This window comes from Melospiza melodia, chromosome 3, assembly GCF_035770615.1.
Source record: "Melospiza melodia melodia isolate bMelMel2 chromosome 3, bMelMel2.pri, whole genome shotgun sequence".
NCBI classification, from domain to species: domain Eukaryota; kingdom Metazoa; phylum Chordata; class Aves; order Passeriformes; family Passerellidae; genus Melospiza; species Melospiza melodia.
The window spans coordinates 53,537,823-53,560,650 of NC_086196.1; the positions used below are offsets into that span (position 1 = coordinate 53,537,823).

Sequence of the window (22,828 nt, forward strand, 5' to 3'; positions counted from 1 at the left end):
TTGTAAGTACTGGGGTATTTCTGTTTCATGGCATGCATGAGTCAGTCTGCCTCAATGCTGTTTAACCTCTAACTCACCTCATCTAGAAAGCTGTGCCATCAGCAAAATTCAACCACTGAATTGTTCACATTGTGTTCAGAACTGAATAAAATCTCTTGAATGAACACACACATGCTGCAAGCCCGCTCACAAAACTGAGCTCGGTGTTTAGCGTTTGTTGGGCAGCCATAAACAGACCTTGCCCACACAGATCTTGCCCACACATGATCTTTAGTAAGAAATGCTGATAGAAATTTATCTATGTTTTCCAGTAAAACTTTATGAAGAAGACAGTAAACAACCAGTGATAAACAGTGGCACCTTGTGCTCTCTACAGGATTAAGAATTGCTGCCTGCTCTTCTTTGACATCAGCAATGCAGGTTTAACAGTTTAAAGAATGGATTATCATAAAAATTTTGGTCTACTTAAAAATTACTCCTCTGTTATTTCTTACTGGTGATATTCTCTCTGTAACATTAAAAACAAATGGTACAAAAATTAGAAAATTAGAACTTTTAGGATTTAAAACATGACAGATCAGGATTTGTTTCCATTTAAGATTTTGACATTTCAAGTAGTTATTTTATTTATTAAAATCACAATTTTCATGAAATTTTCAAAGGGTGACCCTGGGCCCTATTCAACTATAAAGTTCTCTTTGTTAGTACCTTTATTCCAGCACTGTAATGTTATTTAATAAATGAAATACTACTACCAGTTGTGTTCTGGAATGTGCCAAAAATAAACAGCACACCATATAATTTCAGACGAAAACCTGAAGTTATATTAAATGAGTGATTAATTTGAACAGAAATATTGCTCGCTGCAATAAAAGCTAAATTGTTTTTATGAAGCACCACCATACAATTAAAGCCCCAGCACCACAGCAATATAACCATCCTAAAGTAAAAATATCAACTTACTGCATTTTATAAAATCATAAAACAGTTAGGGTTTGAAGGGAACTTGAAGATCCTATAATTCCAAACCCCTGCCAAGGGCAGGAACACCTTCCCCCAGACCAGATTGCTCTGAGCTCCATCCAACATGGCCTTGAACACTCCCAAGGATGGAGCACCCACAGCTTCCCTGGGCAACCTGTTCCACTGCCTCACCACCCTAAGGGTGGGGAATTTCTTCCCAACATCTAATTTAATTCTAGCCTCTTTCAGTTTAAATCTATTCCCCCTTGACTCATCCTAAAAGACCCTCTTACAGCTCTCTTTGTAGGGTCCCTTCAGGTCCTGTAAGGGTGCCACAATTTACATACTGTAATTCTGCAATGTTAGCTTTGTTGGTAGAGCTGGTAGAGCTGCCCATTACAGATTACTACAGATTATTTGCATTTGCTCTTGACTGAGCAGAATATCAGCCACTGATACAGCGATCATTCAAAAGCTCAGAATCTTTCTGATCACTGCAGCTGTAACCTACACAAACCAGATTATCCATGTGATGTCAATAAAATATCATTTTTTACCCGGCAGACCACACCCTAATGCTTAAATGCTCCTTCCAAAAAAAAAAAAACAAAAAACAAACAACAACAAAAAAAAGCATTAAAAATATAGCTGGGATTTAGAATGAATTACTAAATCCCTTAAATCCACATCATTCACCTCTAATAACCTCTGCTGAAGGCTTTGAGAGCATGTTTAACTGAAAAACAGCTTTACAAACCTCATGTAAATACATTAGACCAGATCTATAAAAAAATGAAATAAATAAAATAAAAATCAGGCTAGCTTTCCAGGTCATTTTAATAATGGTAATACAGCTTTCTTGATTAAAGAACAAAGAAATATCAAAGCACAGATTAAAAGACAAACACAAACCAAAAGCAATACACTGAAGGATAAAACTTTTTTCTCCAAATTCTAAATTTGCAGTTTAAAGGGAGGCCTGAGTAAATTAAAATTAAATACTTGGTGTTGTTTCTGTTAGGTATTGAAAACTTTTAATGAAATATAATGATAGCTAGATATTTATGTAAATAAACTTCATTTTTACCACTGAAATTCTCATTAACGTGACAGAACCATCTGAGTAGCTACACCTAGTTAGCTGAATGCATTACAACTAATCAGAGAAGCCAAGATATAGTTTTCTTTTGTCAACTGTTTGAAATAGGTATCTGTCAGAACTCATCATCAAAATACAGTCAGAAGAATTGAGGACGTAGCAATTCCTGTATATACTCAGTATCTACAAAATGTTATCTAGGATGCCAACTTAATTTTCATCCATTGAAACAACACTGAACCACTAACACAGTCTTCCTGGAAAATGTATTTTCAGCTCCTCTGGGCAGAAGATTCCACTCCAATTTTAAACACAATGTATACATGTGTTATCACAGGTGCAAAAAGAAAAAAATAATTTCCGTGTTGGCACAATCATAGTACCTCTAATCTCAAAGGCACCGTTTTCCAAGATTAGCTGCTAAAGAGCTAACAATTTCTTCAGCAATTCTTTGACCTATCTAACAGCATAATAAAAAAAAAGCTATCCTAATCTTCTATACTTGGCAAATTACCACATCTAATCAATCTTTTTTTCAATTTCATTTTCTAAAAACTAACCTAAGATGTAAACATTTGTGCCAAGAAATTCACCATTTAGTTCAAAATTAAGTGAATACTAAGAAGCTTTACTGTCCAAGGATTGAGTAACAAATCTACTTTCATTTCCTGCAGAAAAATGACACCTTCACTGTACAGTTTTGGCATTAAGATAATGGAACCTTCAGAAGGAAGGTAGAAAGCAATCCAAATCTAAAGGGAGAGCTATGTTTTTTTGTGAAAATGATGAAGACTTTCCACTACATCATCAAAGAATCAAGAAATTTCAAACCACTGAAGATGTTGCACTCCATATATTCCTCTCAAAAGAAGCAGTGGAAGTCTGACAACAGGCTAGAAAGGCAGAGACAATTTAAGATAACTCCTAAATTACTGACCTCTAACATAAAGTTCTAAAAAAGCTGTTTGCTTCTGTTCTTTACTGTGCAGGATGAAATAATCACTTGGAAAAAAGCTAATACTATCAATAAACTGCATACAGAAGAAATAAAGGCAAGTTTATTAGATTAGCTAAATTCTACTGATATTTATTCTGATATTTCTTGTATAAAGTAACACATAGGTAATACTGGCATTGGCCTAAACAAGTTACAGAATTTAAAATGAAGATCCACAAAGAGCTGCTGTGCTAATTAAAAAAGGGAATCAGGAGTTCAGAAATGGCATAATATACTAAGATTTTTAAACTACTATACAGCTTCACAGCCATAAATCTCTCTATACAGAGGTCCATAAAAAAGTCAATCTGCCTAACCACAATACATCAAACTCCCTGAGCAAAGCAGCTCAAATCTCTCTAATCTCTTTAATTCAAGGCCTGAAAACCTTATCTGGTGCATCATCCTGTTACGTACAATCCACCTGAACTGAAGAGAAGAAAAACCTACACGAACACATAAATTAATGCAAGACTATCTCAAAATGATAGAAAAATCACACTGCTGGTACTACTGTAACAAGCAGAAGCTGCTCCTGTAATAGGAAGAACACCAGCTCTTCAGAGAAATGAGGCCCAAGGATCACTGCTGCAGTCTTGTAAACGCTGACCCTAAGCTGCTCGCTCACACCTCGCTTCTACAAACACCGAAACAAACTTTATGGAAGGGGACAGACCAATTCCCGCCAAGAGCAGGGGATCTGGAATTTTCGCATCTCTTCCCATCCTGTCAGAGTGTGCCACAGCATAAAGAACACAAAAAGCAAGAAGAGAAGGCTTTCAGCTGTGTTACAGCTTCACATCTTTAGCCCGCAGCCTCTTTCAGGGCCGTGCTGAGGCCAGCGTCGGTGCACCCACAGACACTCCCCGTGAGCACAGAGAAGGACTGAAAGGCTTCCTCACCGACACTTCACTTGCCGAGCACCCACAGATGAGGTTTTGCTCTTCACTTCTGTCTGAGTCAGCTGCAAGACAGTGGTAACAGTCAAGTCTGGGTTCAACAACTAAACAGGTTCTTGAGAAGAAAGTGTAAAAGCCTCAGACACGAAGAAGCAGCAGAGAGTATCAAGCAGGACTAAGCATTCCACTGAGGTGCTGTACTTATTTCAAGCTTACATTCAAACAGCCTTCACTCAACTAGATGGAGTAGTAAGTTACATGTCAAATATTAAGCTTTTAAGCAATTAAGACACAGATTTTTCCAAAAATTAACTTTTGTTTTGAAAGTGCTTCTAACATAAAATCATATTTAAATCACATGGCACTTTTCTATCTCTCTAGCAAAGATGGGAATTAAGATATATGGAGTCTATACCCTTTGAGGACATTCATCCTTTCATCTATTAGAAAAACATGCCTTTTTTCTTCTAAATTAAGCATTAAACTCCGAGATACTTAATCGAGTATCAAACTGTTTCCAAGAGTTCCATTATGGAGCAAGAAAACATCAAAAGTAAGTCACTGTAAAAATCACCTAGCAAGCTGCTTGGACCAAAAGTAAATAAGTAAATTTTTAAAGTAATTTTATTTGGACAACAAATGAAGCATTCCTGCCTTTTTTACACTGAACAAGCCAAGTTTTAGAGTAGTTTTATAAAACTACTCATACCAAATGAAAAACTTAATGTTACTAATAAAAGCACTCTTCCAAGATTTGTCCTTCCAAACTCTTTAACCTTCTCTGTCATTAGGGCTGACTGATAAGCCACCAGCTGTTTTTTTTCTTCTCGGTGCTACAATGCATTCTCTTCCTTTTTAAGGCTAGCATACCCAAGCAACAAACAGCACGACTTTAGCCAGCTGCTAGAATGTCACAAACCTATATATTTAGCTCCCATCTCATTTACTGCCATCCCTCAGTGTCAACCATTTAACGTCCCTTTTGCTCCAGCCTCCTGACATTCCTCACTGAGCTGACAACACTGCGGGCTGGATCAGCAGACACAAGATACAAGAACACACAACAACACAGCACAGACCTTATCAGTTACCAGAGACAGAAGCCATGCCTCGTCAAACACACTCAAGCAAAAGGGGTTTTGCTTCCCTCCCACCACTTCTGGACTAATTTTTAGTGTTTATATATTGTGTAGTTGTTTGCATAAATATTACCTTTAGATCGTTAGTGAAATAGCAATTTGTTCTTTTAGTACGCTTTTGCTTTGTCTCTGCTTTGTCAATACTTTCTGTACATTATAATATAAACTAAAGTAACATTTCCTTTCCATTTAATACTGGTTTTAACATTAAACCTTCTCCTCATGCCACAAGTTAAAAGAGAATTTTAATTGGGTAGTTTCAATTCCACTTCAAATAACTAAAATAATATCCCTCAAAATGATTTTTTTATGCTACATGTTCTGTTCATGTAAAAACACTAATCTAATTACTGTCGTATTTTGGAAATAATTGGATTTTAAATTGCTTAGAATTATCAACGTAAGTGAGAAAGCTGTAAAGATAGACAAATTAACAATTTCATGGTTTTAAAATGGGAATCTCCGTTATCATTAGATTCCCATTTGCAATTATTTAAAGGCCCACAGAACAGTTTGGTAGTTCCCTCCTTTAAGTGGTCATAAAACCCTTTAAACAGTAATTGAAAGATTGTTAACAGAAACTCTCTCAGGAAATCAGATCCTGTGAACAATCTAACAGTAGGCATGCTTAAGCGAGATAGTGAATAATCTGTTTCATCCTATTCACTAAGATGAGGTTTTCAGAACAGTGACAAGACATCAGTTTCAATAACACCAGGAGATGAGTAAAAATTGTTCAATTCCATGCTCTACTTGGGAATCGTGACACATTTATCTAGAGAATTAACAAGTTGTGCTGTGTGTAAATCGGTCTCCCAGCCTAACCAAGGATCTAGCAGTGCCCTCTAAGCCTCAGTTTACATCATTAAACTCATATTCCAGCAACAAAGGATCCTCGGGATATACAGTCCAACAACTAATTTCCATAATAATACCTTTTAATTAGATGTGACTACATATTACTTTACCCAAGGCACTTAAAGCTGGCAATTCAGCTGTAGACTACTTCCATTTCTCAGTAATTAGAAGTGAGAAAGACACATTTAAGTTGGAACACCATTGCAGATAGTGATACTGTAGTTAAAAATGCTAAGAAGAAATTGAACTCTTCTTTCTAAGAAGAAATGGAATTCTTGTACATACGGGACATTATTCTCTTTTTCAATTTACCGGATAAATGCAGCTGCTTTTTCTCCTCTCAAAACGAAAAACTGACTTTGCAGAAACTGGCTTTAAGGTTATACATACTCAGGTTTATGCAAAGAAGAGGTGCTCAGTAACCATTTTATTTTATTAGTTACTGGAGCTTTAGACAAAGTTCTTCATCCCTTTAAGGCAATAGATTTTACGCTGAATTATTCAGTCTTTTATAACTCTATGTTACAAAAATGTATATTTATTTGCCACCTTGGAAGATGGGAAGAGAGGAAAAAGAAACTGCACATTTCCAAATCAGAAGACCTCAATGCAGTACTATATAAATAGCAATTACTATTTTTTCCTCCATAATAGCACTCTTTCATAAGCAAAGTTAAAAATAAAGCAGTAAAGCATCTCACCAAGCAACTAAATCCCATGATAAAGATGCATAGTATTGTTTTGTGGTTAAAGATAGGTCTTACCAATTAGAGCTGTGATGAAAGTTTCCATATTCAAGCAATGTACTTTGGGAAAAAATGCATTTTATCAAGCTTCTGGAGTGAGTGAGAAAGTAAGGTGTTTAACATTCCTAAACATAAACAAGCTTTTCATTCATGCGACTGATTTTAATTGCTTAATTTAGCTGACTAAATTGTAATTTATAATCAGAGCCAATATTAGATAATTTTTGCTTTGCTCCTTTAACTTTTACACACATTTGAGAAATGGTAACAACTGCAGTCTCATTCATAGGCTAGGAGCTCTATAGTGAAACAAGCTGAATTTTCCCCTTCATAGGGGAAAAGTGAATCAGAATTCTTACCTCATTTAGGACAAATCAAATTCTGAAACACCTATTTCTATCGTTAAATATATTGAAAATACTTCCAGTATTTCACAAGCAGAACTATAAAACCTCACTTTCTAAATAAACATCATGCTTAGTCATAGCTTTATACACAGTTTATACTACTTCACATTCATTAGGGGATTATTTACCAAACTAGGTCTAGAATTTCATTCCATGAAAATACTGAAACACATCAGAAAAAGTAATTTTAAACTGCGTCATCCAAAACAAAAGCAATCCCCTTTCCAAAATTTAGAACAAAACCCAATACAATTATCTAACTGGTAGCATTTCTCATTCTACTAGAGACCTTACATGATATACTTCAATCAAGTGTAAAAAACAGTAAGATTAGAAACTGTCAATGCCTATTTGCTGTTGCACAAGTATTTCTTCTAAAAAAAAAAAAAAGATAGATTTTTCAGTGTTAACCATATTTGAAGTGAAAAATTAAACTAGTAATTCCATTCACCTTCTGGAAATGTTACAAAAAGTCTTCTCCATATATTTACAGGTGCCATAATCAGTAAACTTGCAAATTTAACACCTAAATCTGCAGAACAGGTCAGAAACACAGAAGGCAGCTCAATTTTCCTTTAGTGTTTTAAGGTCTAATCTGCCCTGTTTGCTCTAAATGACTGCTGCTAAAAGCTCTTAGCAAACCTTAAGTCTGTGTTCCAACTATAAGAAGACAATACATAAAAAGACAAATGAGTGGAAACTGAAAAGCACCTGAAATATCTTAAAAAGCTCCCAACCTTGTTGGGAGCATTTAAGGGCACAAGCCCCACAACATAAGCACTGTGGAGTTCTGTGATTCAGCCAGCATCCAGCACTAAGAGCAGCAGTATCACAGCCCAGTAATACAGTGATAGCAGCACCTTTGGATATTAAGTCATATCGAGTCTATTATCCTAAATATTTACATTACAACACCACTAAAAGAGCAGCTTATCAACAATTGCTACATTCAGGCTTTATTCCTAACTAACTTCTGCCTTTTCCTCTGTGATTTTTAAGTAAGGAGATGGTACTACCACTTCTTACAGTTCTGTGAAGGCCAACATCACTGCAGACACTGCAACAGAAGGGGAGCTACCTCGTATTTATCACAGGAGAAACAGCAGAAGAAAGAGTTATATCATAAGGCTCTGAGATGTACTTCAGGTTTACATGTCAGCCTATCTGTCAGTAGTGACTTAGGATTTACAGATTTATATGTTCCAGCCCCATTTATATTACAAAGCCAGAGTTTCACATCTCTCTTGCTTTTAGCTTGTCCTTCAGCTGACTCCCAGAAAGAAGTAGTAGTCCTTCACAAAGACTCAAAGGCCATTGTTTACAACATAGCATTTGTGTTTTATTTTAAATCTAACATTCCAAACCAAGGCATTGTCAAGCAATGAAACAAAACAGAAATGGAAAAAGAAAGTAAATGAAAGGAAAGTTTATTCCCCAAGCTGGATTTGTGTACTATCTTCTCCTCAAGAAAACTTACATAGAAGACAACCAAGTGACCAACATTAATGAGACCAACACTAATGTTCCTCATGTATGGGGAACAAAACAACTCTGTTCTTTTGAAATATGGAACAAATTCAGATCAGAAATGAATGCTATAGATGCAGCTTTACACTGAAAACTTTTCCTTGACAAGTGATGTACGCTTTTAAACACATTAGTAACTTCAGAAATAGCATAATACCAAAACAGCACACCTGTTTAAAAAAAACTCAACCATGTTGCTCAAAAGGCAACTTACTCATTTTTCTTTCAAATTAATAGGCACCTCCAAGGTTTGTGGGCAGACGTAATCTAGTAACAAACAAGAGACCTTTTCCCACTGAGGGCATGTAAATTGATTTTTACCTAACCAAATTATTTATGAGAGATACAAAGAAAAGCTAGCATTCTGACTGGAACTCAAAACTATTTTAAATAGCAATTTTAGATAGGTGCCATCTTATCCCAGCAAAACACAGAGCAAACACAAGTAGCTGAGACTTGCATTTCACTGACCTATCCAGATGAAGTTACCAAACTCCTGCTGTCCTCTGCCTGGAAAGCATCAAATTACTTTTGCAAGGGCAACTCCATAAAATTCTGACTATACAAACAGTAATACCTGAACTACAGAGCTGCTAAAAGGGAAGAAATATTTAACGTATGTGTCAAAAGCTGACTGACCACTGCAGGGGGAGGGGGTAAAGACAGCATGCTATTATAATTGCCAGGTTAAGTTTCTGGGGGAAGTATTACAGCTTAGTGCTATAGTTATCCTTTTGTCAGCTAATCAGAAGGGGAAAAAACATAATCCTCAATAAAGGGTTTTTCTCCCTGTATTTCCTCCTTCCTTAAAACACTGTGCCTCTCAAATCCCCTATCTTTCAGGAGTCTGTTTCCACTCTCTAAAGCAGAAAGAAGCTCCTGACTTTGAGTAACAAAGTACAACGATTAAGGATTCTGATGTCTAAACAGTAATTTGTAAATTCACCCGTGTGTTTTAAACACAAGCACTACCTTGCTCTGTTAAGTATTGTTTCAGCACTTACTCGTATTTCCATGTTTATTGCAGTCTCCAATCCTAGTTAAAGTACACAGGACATTAATTCACAAAAAACTACCAACAAGTTCAGCAGGTGTACCCAAGAGTACCTCGCCTCGCAACAGCAAGCAAAAATATCATGCTGAAGCACATCATCATCTCCGTATAACACCCTTCTTTCCTAAAATAAACATTTCAAAGAACGTACTGAAAAAAAACAACAATGTAAAACAAAACAAAATCAGTATGTCACAAATACCTGCCTCACAGCTGACCTCTTATTGCTTATATTTGAACCCAGCTCTCCTAGACTTAAGCCTTGCAAAAACAGAGATTGCCCACTGAAAGCCTGACTGCAGAGAAAACGAGAGGAGCTATAATGAAAGGCACTACAGAGCAAAACCAATCATGATGGATGTTGACTGCTAGACCTATGTCAGGAAGTTCCACTGGACACTTCCTTTGCAACCTCAAATTTTGTAATTCCCACAGGTAAACATTTTCAATAAAATTAATTAGAATCGTTTTAGTAATTTCATCCACAGAAAAGCAACAAGTATCTTCAAACTATTTAGACTGATTTTCTAGACTACCATTGTCCTTTAGTACTTAGCTTCCCCATATACACACAGCCCTCTTAATCCATGGTGAAGAGAGGCACCCAAATGTCTAGCAGTGGCTGTTAATGTCCTTACAAGGACCCGTATACTGATTAAAAATGAAAAAACTTCCACTGCTTGCTGCAGGCAGTGTCATACACATGCTGCACATAAAACTAGGAGTTTAATGTTATGACACTAATTTGAAAGCATTACTAATACAAGCATCAACATGAAAACATGGTGTCCTAACAAATATGTTCAGCTTTCCTAGCACTACCAAGTACAACTCATTTCTTCTCCCAGATTTCTAAATTTACGTTGAAATATATTAAGGGGAACATCACCAAAGCAAATACTACTTACTAAGCTCTTACTTTACCTGTCTTACTTCCACCCTACCTTCCATTTCTTTTTATTTACACACACAGAAAGACCACAGGATCTGCAAACTGCAAAAACAATGAGCATAAAATGGGATGAAGAACATTAACAAATAAATGACAAGGCAATCACCTGACTTAATTCCACTAAATTCTTCAAGAGTTTAAGAGGGAAAAAATAATGGAGATATGGACCAAGTTAATTGGTACTGGTGAGCTGCTGCTCAGCCTGCAAGACTAGTGTAAGGGACTAAAGGACTTAAAGAATTTTTAATTCCAATGTATTTTAGACTGTCTTCCATCCTTTTCCCTCCACGTACAAATATGCTCTGGAGATTTGACCAGCTAATCTGTGAATAAAATTATGACAACATCTGTCATCCTGCACCAAAAAACCCCAAAACTAAAACACCCACCCAAAAAACAACAAACCCCAAATCCCCCAAACCAGCCATTGAGTGTTTAGCATGGTTCAAAAAAATTAAAAAAAAAACTGTCAAAAGGTGATTCAGACAGTGAGTAATGGAAAGAGATCCAATAAAACATTAGATAAAAGGGGTAAAAAAAATCTTCATTCAGATATTAAGGCAAGACACCATTTTAATAGCATCTAAACAAAGGGGCCCTTTCTCAATCCATATCATTACCATGTGCAACCAGAGCACATAAAGCCTCTCATTAATACATAAAGTTCAAAATCAAAATTAAATTCTTTGTTCCCATTACTTCCATTAAAATGTTTTTCCAATGACCCTACTAAGACTGAAAATTAGTAATCAAACTACTTTAGTTATTTCATATACATTTGTACTTTCAGCAGTAGCTGACCATTTTCCAAATCTTCCTGCAACCCTGCCATTATTCTGTATTCCAAGTTTATGTACAGAGACCAGTTATATTCTCTCTTTCCTTCAAATTGCAAGGGTAAACAAGGCCTAGTCTTTTAGCTTCCTTCCCTGTTTACCACTAGGGAGTGAAAAGCTTAAGTGAAATAATCAGAACAATAAATAAATAAGATGTTATCATTTTCCTAATCCATATTAGGCATGCTATTAAACTCTGATATTACAAATTGAAAAAGGATTTAAACACTTTGTCAGTAAGCTCCCCATAGTAAAATGAGTCCCAGTGTTGATGGTTGTGTTGTACTAATTAAACAGCTTTAACTAAAATGGTCAGAAGTACGCACAAGCTGTTTATCACTGCTGCCCTTTGAGCTGCACTATCCTCTAAGGACACGCTACTTTAGATGCGATAATTACTGACTTCTTACATTTTTACTGAAGAGGCACAGAAGAGTTCCAACAGAGAATTTCACATTAATCAGAAAGAACAGGGTACTTATTAATAATAAAGCCATGATTATAATAGGAAAAAAAAATATTTATTCAGTTCAACATTTGTAGGTACTAATTCCAAGAACTGTTTAAATTGATATCAGGCAGAAAGTTTAGTCTCGTCTCTCTAGGGAAATTTGAGAAAATTAATCATTTATCTGAAGCATAAGAAATGCTAAAGACTTTTAACTATTCACCCACAAACAATAGCTTATCCTCCATTCTTCTGCTTGTTAAGAACTCAACAATTTCTCTGACATCTTTTCTTCTTACTTTTTAAAATTCTGATGGAAGTTATTCTTCCATGAATTGGAAATGTCTTCAAACAGTAACACCAAAGACTTACACAAGAGTACAACTATTACTCTTTAGGGAACTCACTTTTAACTTAAGGGCAAAATAGGGACAATTAATGGAATTTCACTTCTTGGGTGCCTTCTGCAAAAGTACTCTCTTAAGTTACAGGAGCATAAATACATGGTTCAGAAAAGCTAAGAATCTCAGTTTTAATACTAAAATTTCTATGAAATTTAAACACCTTTCAAGGGTACTAGAAGAAAACAATACAAATAGACCCAATTGCATAACAGTAGCTTTCTATGAAAAAAAAATGTGCCACAAAGGGTATCATCCCAGCAGTTACACAATTTATCAGACTGTGACTAGATAATGGAAAAAAATCTCCTTATTAATGCAACACACCAAAGAAAATTAATTCTTTCCTAGCAAGATTTTTGTGTATCTTCCACTTATTAGTACAGAAGCAGAAATTCAGACTGCACAGTCAGCATTTAAAAACTACAAGCTGTTTCAGTCAATTAATTTTTTGGCAAGTTGAATCTTCCACTAACTGTGGCCTTCAAATAAATATTACATTAAAAATACTCAATATGCACTAGCACAAAAAAAATTAGGAGCCTTCAGGGGATTTTATAGATTTATTTTAGCTTTAAAGTTTATAGATTCTTTATTTTGTGTGGATAACCAAAGCAGAGTAAAACAGTAATATCAAAGTGATGCAGGCTAAGAAAATTTACTGTTTCATCTTTTGTGTATGTTTATATATAAAGCATGTTTGTTAAAACTTATGGTTTAACTACACCACTACTTTTATGCATCACAAGAAACTTAGGATTCTGTGCACAAAATGGCACTATAGTACTATGCAGTATTCACTACAGTCAATTAACCAATATCCTCAAAATTCTAAGTCAAAAATATTTACCATAACAAAAGCTTATTAGAATGTCCTAACATTTTGCTGATTTTTTAAAAAATTTCTCTTGGTAAAAATATTAAATATACATCAGAAAACCAGTTTCTCATCACTTTTCTCTGAGCAACTTTAGGTTTATCCAACTTTATACCACTTTATATCTTTGTAATGCATACAAGACAGTCAGTTGGAAGAAAATTATGGCAATAGAAAGAATCAACTAGATTTATCTGAGAAACTCACTCTCATAGTCTATACAGCATGTCTTTCCTACATCTGGTAACAACTAAATTAACTCCTGAATATGAGTAAGAAGTTTCATATACTGCTGTAAAAATTCTCACAGGTAACAATTTCTCTTTTTACACACAAATTTATCTTCACTGGTGAAATTAATACTTATCCATGAATTTTACTTCCTTTTTTTTTTTTTTTTTTTTTTTTTTTTTTTTTTTTTTTTTTTTTTTAGTAAGTTGGAAACACTGTACTCCAGACCTTCTAAATGCTGTGCTGGCCTAAATTCAAAGCAGGTTACTTAATACCTAACTTGCAGAAAGACTCTGGAAATGGCCTACATACCTAATCACAGCTTTTTAGCTTTTTATTTGTATGCAGTGGTATATTCTAGTTATTAACCAATTATTAAGGCTGGGCAGATCCCATTCCAAGTAGCAATGAACAAATACAGGAGCACACAGGGAACACCAGCCTTGGCTCCCCAGTGAAGCCTGAACTGCCAGGTCCCACCGCAGCAGCAGAAACTTCCCATTTTCTAGCACACACTTCACATCCTCTCACAAGAGCCAACAGCCTTTTTATTCCAGGTCACATGCACACAAATCACAAGCTTCTCCAACTTCCGAATGCCTAAGGGTTTATTAAAATAAATTAGTGACCCCTTCAAGGCCGTTCTCCTAAAAGCAAACAAAGAGCTAGCAGTAGCTAGTGAAATCATTTCTTTGTCAGAAACTAGAGACAAACTCTTTCCTGCTCATTTACACTATATTTGATAATTAACTGGCAGTGAAGAGCTAAGCTGCTAAACCCTGATTTCTAGAACAGCAGCTTAAGAGTTAAGGGAAATCCAACCTTTTTTCTTACTCTCAATCGTCCTACAGCAGGTATCAAGCTCTGTAAAAACTACAACAAATAACTTTGGCAACTCTTCACAAAGAATACACTGTCAAGTTATGAAACCAAGGTTTCAATAACTAGGAAATGTTTTAAAAAGCCACTAAGCAATATAATTCTAAGATATCTGGAGGTATTAAATCCAGAGCTACTTACATGGCTCTGTGGAACAACTGCATAGGACAATTGCTCTCAAAAATCTGTAACTGGTTTTGGTGTAGGGACACGTACATACACAGATGTATATAGACACACATATGTTTAATTTGGAAGAAAAACGCAATACAAGGGGAGAGAGATGTCCTTAGTGCCAGTCAAATTGCTTTAAGACTTTTCCCAGTACAGGTGTTTTAAACCCAAAGCAAAAGAACTACATGAAAACTTAAAAACTGAGAAAAGACATTTGTCTAAGTATTCAGTTCTGAATAAGGACTTGCACCTAATTTTCTTAATGGAGCATGGCACAGCGAGGTTTATTTAGAGGCCTGTATGGTCTAAGCAGCACAGAAATAATAAAACTCCATTTGGAGAGCTTAATCTAATTAAGCATACAAAGAAAAGACACAGAAATACACAAGTGTTACCTCCATTTTTGCTGTTCTGTACTTTCTTCCACATTATATCACTTTAATGTGTAAATCCCTTACTTGGACCCTGCACTCCAGAACCTGTAAATTCTATCTGGAAAGAAGAACATGGTTTCTTATTTTGTCACTGATCAATGAAAACAGTTGGAGGTAGTTGGAGTAGACTGGTAGATTTTGAAAGCACTGTTCTTCCCAAGTAGTTTTTAGTAACACTTCAGATCAGATGAATTCAAAACAGTTCTAGTTAAATGAAACCATTCTCCTTCAGAAGGTGAGTGCACAATAGAACAGAACACCCCACAGAGTGCACAATATTGACAGGCAAGCAAAGAGTTTTGCTTAAGCAGGGTGGGGAAAGAAGAGAGGACAGGACAACCAACCCTGAGATAAAGACACTTCTATAAGCAACAGAACTGGTTACACAGGTATGGGACAAATAGTAATTGAGACTAAGTACAGTCTCCAAAAGGTCTTTAAAGGGCTCCAAAGCATTCTGCAGCTGACGTAGAGACACACCAAGAAAAAAGCACCATCCCAAGAACTACTTTCCTCCTAAAATTCACTTCACAAGTGTCTCAGGATGGCAAACACTTTGAACAAGATAATTAGGATCTTACATCTAAGGTTTAACAATCCATACTAGTTTGGTATTTAACACAACCTTCTTCCACTCACACTCACTGCAAATCAAGCAAAGTGGAACACACACTGATTCCCTAGTATCCAAAGCAACTCAGCGTGATCCAAGGGTAGCATCACACGAAATTTACATTTAAAGACGACCACAAGGATCAAAAAATTATTTAGGGACTAAAAAGATATACTTACATCTGGATATTCTTTTACAGGCACATATAGTTTCTCTTGTAACTGTACAATAGGTCCCACAGCATCTGGTAATTCTGCACTTCTCTTCTCCGTACTACCATTTAATGTGTCGTTATACATGTCTTTCCGTACTCTGCTAATTTCTGTGGGGGGAAAAACGTATATTAGCCATTAAATACAGCAACAGATTATAATCTAACATGACAATCTTCTCTTTTTACTATTTCCCGAATCTCAATGCCATTTTCTTCCTCTTCTCATGAACATCACAGTAGCTGAAAAATCTGCTCTGGTTTTGTCTATTTTCTTCTACTTTGTTAGGGGGTTTTCAACTGGGTTTTTTTTTGGTTTTTTTTTTTTTTTTTTTAAATTGCAGCACCCATCTTTATAGGTCTTTCATGTCTGTAAATTTGCTGCCTACTCATCCTGTTTATGGAATTCAGCTATTGAAGTAAAAATTACATGCACCTCCTCAGAACACTTACAAGATTGCTCACATCATTTATAAGGTGCATAAAAACAGTTCTTTTATGGTTTTTTTTAATAATAAAGCAGCTAGAAAGCAAAAAAAAAAAAAAATAGAAATCTGTGCCCAACATCAAAAAAAAAAAAGAAAAATGCATCTATGTAGTATTTTTGCTAGTTATGGTATTAACTATAGTTTGGAAATTAAATGGAGCATCTTTTATCTATGGGAAATAGGACAACTTAATGGTGCAGCTCATGTACACATGGTGTGACAACAAACTGATAGATATTGTTCGACTGACTACCCCCAAAGAGACAACAAAAATAACAAAGTCAAGTGTGTTATCAGAAACCTGGGCAAGCTCTCTGTGCACCCAGAAGCCCTACTACTTCATTTCAAAGTAATGAAAAACCCCTCAAGAGAACCAGGGAATGCTGAGAGTGAATTTTTAGGTACTGTTTCTACCATTTGCACCTGTGTTACTCACACCTTGAAGTATTTATTTGGAAGAAGCAGTTTAGTAGTTACAAACAAGGTAGTTAAAAATGAGTAATTTAATTAAAATCTACATTAGTGTCACTAAGCTATAACAGTCTGAAAATGAGCACAAAACTTCCTTTTGTTTAACCAAAAAAGACATTTCAAAGAAGTTACATTTTACTTCTCTATCTGTTGAACATGGTATTTAAATTGCTGCTATAAGAATCAGAAGTTTCACATTTCATAACTTATGGAGTCCCAAATAGTGTAAAAATCTTCTCAATGAGTTTATTTCAGTATCACTGAATAACTACTTAAAATAAATGTATTGATCAAGTTTCAAACCAAAAACTAACATTTCAACAGGTTTGTTCCCAAAGCATAAGACTGACAATAGCATGGGCTGTAAACAAAGCAATCAGTAAATCCAGTCCTTTACTTAGAATTGCAACAACTGCTTTCAAAACATCCAGAATAAAACATGACACTGAAAACAGAAATCTTATGTTTTCATCTAAATACAGGAAGCCACAGAAAGAAGAAGTCACTTGAAACTCTAGCAGCAGACAAGAGATTAATATAACCTCTGTTTCATAATCAGTTTCTTCTCTGGCAAATGATTAATAGCTGAGGTTTCACCACCTGAAAAGCTGTGGGGTGGGGGAGAGCATGAGAAAGGAGACATCTCTGAAATGCATATTCAAGAACAAGTTGTTTCTCTGCTGGAAACTGACACAGTCATGTGTACTGTATCATGATGTGGTAGTTAACACCTGTTTACAATGGGGAACAGAAATTTTGTCACCATATAATCATAATGGACAGGAAAAAAATCCTCATCTCCTTCTACACAGACAATCTTGGCAATGAGCACAAATTCCTCAGAACTACAAGCAGTATTTATACCGGCTTCAGTATATAAAGATATTCTTTAGCAGAGCTCTTTGAACAAATTCTACTATCTTTTGGCATACTTTGTTCCCTTTTCATTCTCTTCTGATTTCCCACTAATTTACACTACACTGAAACAAGCTAGGCACTCTGTAGAAGCACTAAAGCCCAAGTAGCAACATGGTCATTTTTATTTATATTTGGCAGCTACTGAGTAGCTGCACCAAAATTTTCCTTTTAAAATCTATCTTTCATGCAGAATATAATCATTAACATTGGATATCATAGTCTTCACAGGAGAAAAACTTTTATTTTAACCTTTCCTTTGTACATTCATAACACACACAGGTAGTATGAGAGCTGGCTTGAGGACTACCCCTCAATTTCAGCTTGTGTGAAACCTAAACCATCTATCATGCCTCCAGCTTTATAGAGATTGAAGACATTCAGCAACTCTGTGGTGTAGAAAACTCCGCTACAGGACCAGACACCTGAACTTTGGTTATCCTGGCATGTGTAAGTTGGTATTTTCTCTCTACATCCAAGCCAGCAGTAACAATAACACACATCAGGCCAGGGACAGTCACCTACAGCAGTCAGCAACATCATCTGCTCCTCAAGTGCTACCATCTCCTCTGCTTCTTGGAATTTTACCTTCTCTCTTGTCTTAGATACTTCCTCCAAGACCTCAGAAGAAATATTCAACAGCAACAGATGAAATAACAGGCACATATTCCCAGTTTTCTTTAACTGCTGATCCAGTCTCCAAACTCCACTTCTGCACAACACATTATCTATGAAACTCTCCACTTCTCTTCAATTTTACTGAACTGAAGGACTACTGCTTAAATGATAAAATAGTTAGATCAAATCTCTAGGTCAACCACTGTCTCTTAATCCTAACTATAGATGGAGTACAACCTGTTTTCTTTCCTAAGGTACTAGTGCAGCTGACCACAAGCATTCTCTCAAATCCACAATCCATTAAGTTATCTGTTTGATATGCCTCCTGGGTTTTTTTTTTTTTCATGACAAAGTTTTCTCATACCTGCCTCTTGTTTAATCACACCTCTGGTGCCTCAACAAGACTCCACACAAAGTACTGAATTTTGATGACATAACCTCTCCTTTTACCGTCTCCATCACACCCAATTCAAGATTCCAGTCTCTTTGAGTATCTTGCAACTTTGCCACTCACTTTAGGCAGTTATGTGTATTGACAGAATTATCTGGTACTGTAATTTCAGCACTTCCCTCAAGTTTACCAGGAGTTAGTAAGGTTTCAGAAAGCATCACCAGCAGCACATTAGAGGAGATAAAAGCTCTGCTTTCTCAAGCTGCAGCAAGTACCATTTTATTTTGTTCTGAAATACATTAAAATACTTAAAAATCTGAGGAGCAGTGCTAAAGTAGGAAGGTCAAATTCTCCAAGCACACCTTTTTATTTTTAGCATTGAATTCACATATTAAAAAAAAAAAAAAAAGCCAAGGAAACAGTCTTTTATTTAGACTTATTTCACATTTCTGACACATTACCAAGTAGGTCTTCTCTTGCCCAAAAGCTTCTTTGGTATGTCTCTCATGATATCACACTTTCCAAGTTCATTTATAAAGTTTTAGCTCCTTCACATTTACAATTCTTTAGATTCTTCCCTCTCACAGAAAGCCAACTGATTCAAAAATAAGGAAAGCTTTACTTTCCAAGCGAAGATCTAAGTACAATTCTAGGTACTTTACCTCTGTCTTAATGCTGCAGTGGTAATTGCATTGTATAACACTCTAAAGATTTAACAGATTGTTAGTAAGGAGAGATACTTATAACAGCAGATATGACTGAAAAAAAACCCCAAAGGCATACAGCAGCTTCCCCATATCTCCAAAACCTGTGAGTTCTGCCAAGGCATTAATAGGTTTAAAGGATATACGTTCCCATCCCTACTGTAGGCAAAAGCAGAAACTCAAAGAACTTCAAAATCCACAATATTCACCTGTAACAATACCCTGATTTATACATTCAAAGTAATAAGTTCAGCAGTAAATGACAAATTTGTCTTGCTCACAGAAGGGTGGTGGAGAAATAAATATAAAAGAAGAGACAAACTGGTTTCAATATCTTGATCTTGTTCCACCTTAATTCAGCATGACCTAATTAGCCATGGTAGCAATGATATGCATTCTGGTGCAGAGGACATTTTTATTTCTCTGTCCCTGAAACTATACAAGTAACATAATCTTTTGTTTCCTTTATCTACAGAGCACATTTTTCAATCTCTCTAATACCTTTCTAAGATATGCTTTGAAGCAGGATATGCTGTTTATACTGTGTACTGTTTATACTGCCTACAGGTATGTACTGTTTTGATTTCTTCATTAAACTTAGAGTATTGTTCCCCTGGAATGCACAAAGAACAGTGTTCATGTGAGTGTTTGTCATCACGTTAGACACCATTAAGAAGTTACTCATTTTCAGCTGTCAATTATTCCTTCAAAGGAAGTGAGACTCTGCACATGTGTTTAAGACTGATGGGGTTGCAACATAAAATGGGTTTACATAAACCATTCTGCAAGAATATTCAAAGTAGGAAATCACTGAAAAGATTCAAATCCTTCCTGTCCTGCCACTTTGCAAACCCCTTTCATCACCAGTGGCCACAGCTTCACTATTTCTCACTGTGAAAGCTTCTTCTACATTAAAAAGTTTTATCTTTTGGAAGAGCAGCAGACTTGCTGTTTTTAAATTGATGCATTCTTCACTGTAGTTTAAGCTGGAACTAAGAATGTGAAGAACTAAAATAAGACTAAGACCATGTTAAGTCATCAACACACACAGAATTTTATTTTTGAAACTAACAGAAGAGCACCTTAACTATCATTCCTTGTTTTTACAATACACACCAAGTGGGGCTGGAACAATCCAATAGCCAAAGTCAGCAAGAGATGCAGAATTAATCAAAATACTAATCATCTTCTAACACCAGCAGGCATGCTTCCTTAACCAAGTGAAGCACCAGGCTTTCAAAGATTCTCAGACACAAGCTAGTCTCCATATGAAAAAATAATAAAGTTAGGAGCAAATGTTTAAACTTAAAAGTTTTAGAGTTATGGTAAGAATAACAGCTATGTTCATATAGCTAAAAATCTACATGGTACTTGGATCTCACTGATGCATAAAACATCAGTTTCAGTTTTCTACTTTCTCAGAGAAATCAAGTTATGCCCAAAATATCAACGACATCAAAATTTTTACATGCAGCTTAATTTTATGTATTTTGACAGGCAAAAATAATTCTTATATTTTTTTTCTTACAGAATATGACACTAAACTGAAGCACAAATAATGCCTTCATATTTCCAAAACAGCTTTTTGCAAAAAGTGAAGAATTCTAATAACTATCTATCAGAGACCACTTTCAGTGAGTCCACTCAAATGCACGTGATTAGCAGGCATTGCACTGAGGGGGAAAGTGAGGAACTGAGTCAAGCACCTTCTCATTCTTTACTAATATGCAGTGTAGTTTTTTTTAATGCAACAAAATGCGTGCCATAAGTGAATGTTTTTTCAAAGTGTTTTTATTGCACACAACTGCTGCTAGGTCATCACTTAAGGCATTTTAGAGTAACTTCTAAGCAACAAAATATTTTTTCCATTTTCTTTGCTATCAGGTAAGTCCCTAAACTAGGAAAAAAAGGTTACAGACACTAAAATAACAGACATAAAATTACCACTTCATAGGATCCAAATGCACTGAATGCAGATCCACAACTTATACATGCAGGCAACCAATTCCATGTGCCATTAAAGCATTATCCATTAATCAGACAACTGCAACTAGATACCAGTTAGTTTTATCTAATACACAGTGTGTCAATCAGCATCCAATAATATTGCAAAAAATACGGGAAATATAACTAATAATGGAGAGGAAAAAGCAGAGAAAGTAGGAAACTGTTATATTCTGCTCTTACTTCAAATCTCTGAAGACAGTGAATCATCTTTCTTGAAAGTGTTCTAAAGACTAACAGTGCATGTAATCAAACTACAACAAGTAGCATGCTGAGTTCATCCCCTGCACAAAAAGAATCTTGCTGACACACCATGTACCAAATGTAAATACAACTTTTATTGTAAAAAAATTAAAAGAAAAACCAAAGTGACATCACACTAATAATCCACTAGATCAACAGACACCCAACTCTCTCAGAAGAAATGCAAAAGTATGTTGAAGTACTCGACACCACCACTGAGATTATGGCATACAAGTCATTCAAGACTATAGTAAAAAAAAAGAAAAAAGAAGTGCTTGCATTTCAAATTTCAATGAAATTTAAATCTTTTAATGCTTTGGAAAAACTATAGGTACTTCTCTTTTGCTCCTCAATCTAGCAGTACACTTGCGATGATTAAACTGTCAGTCCAATGATAAGTGGGCAGCACTTCCAGCAATTTGTCAGCAGTCTTGGTGTCAAAATTCAATCATTTCTTTTTGCAAGAAGAGCCTGCAAAACTCCTTTTGTGGGCAGTTGTAAGGTTTCTATCAAAGTGACTTCAAAACCAAATAGAGCATACTCATCTGTTCTCTTTGTGTAAATGTCAACAGAAAGCTTTAAAGTGCTTTATTATTGGTGGAACATTGCAACTCACATGTTTTCTAATCTAGCAGCTTTAGTATGCTTACTTGGCAAAGAAATAGCTGGTTTTATTCATTGAAATTTTAACAGTCTTCACTGTTAACACCAGTGCTGTTTGCTACTACTGCTGATACAGCAGAAATAGCAATGCTAGGAAAAAAACAAGTAATCTTTAATATTGTGCCACATGGACTTGTACCCCGCATGCATCATCAGTACACGATCTAAAATGCTGGCAAGCATTTACACTCCCCACCCCTGATATTAAAGCAGTGAAATGCCAGAGCATCAGGCAAACAAGATTCATAGCAGCCGTCCCTCTGAGGCCAACACAGAGTTCAAAAAAAAAAAAAAATACTTAGGATCAAGCAAAGCTGATAAAACAGTCCACTGACAAATTTTCAATTTTGGTCTAAAGTATGACACTGAACATAATAAACTGGTATTTTTAAAACAGTCATGCATTTGTTTCCACTCACTAAAACTTGCATTTAAGTTATTTAACATGCTATGTCAGAACGGCCAGAGCAGGTCTGAAAAAGTCCATCAATCCAGCATTACAGTTGCCAGTGGCAATCTGCATTTGTTTAAAAGAATAATATAAAGAAGATTAAATATACCCTCCTCATTTTCTTGGTAAGCTCCA

At 35.7% G+C, this 22,828-nt stretch overlaps 1 protein-coding gene across 13 annotated transcripts in view; it reads right to left on the reverse strand.

The window, feature by feature from the left end:
- QKI (QKI, KH domain containing RNA binding) overlaps positions 1-22,828 on the reverse strand; it is a 155,126-nt gene that overhangs the window by 103,092 nt on the left and 29,206 nt on the right. For all 13 annotated transcript variants that reach the window (XR_010027122.1, XR_010027121.1, XM_063151765.1 and 10 more), the window contains exon 2: positions 15,714-15,856. Coding sequence is in view for 11 of the 13 variants with exons in the window: in XM_063151765.1 (XP_063007835.1) it covers positions 15,714-15,856 (143 nt within the window). In the remaining 2 variants the exon portion in view is untranslated. The remainder of the gene's footprint in view (positions 1-15,713; positions 15,857-22,828) is intronic.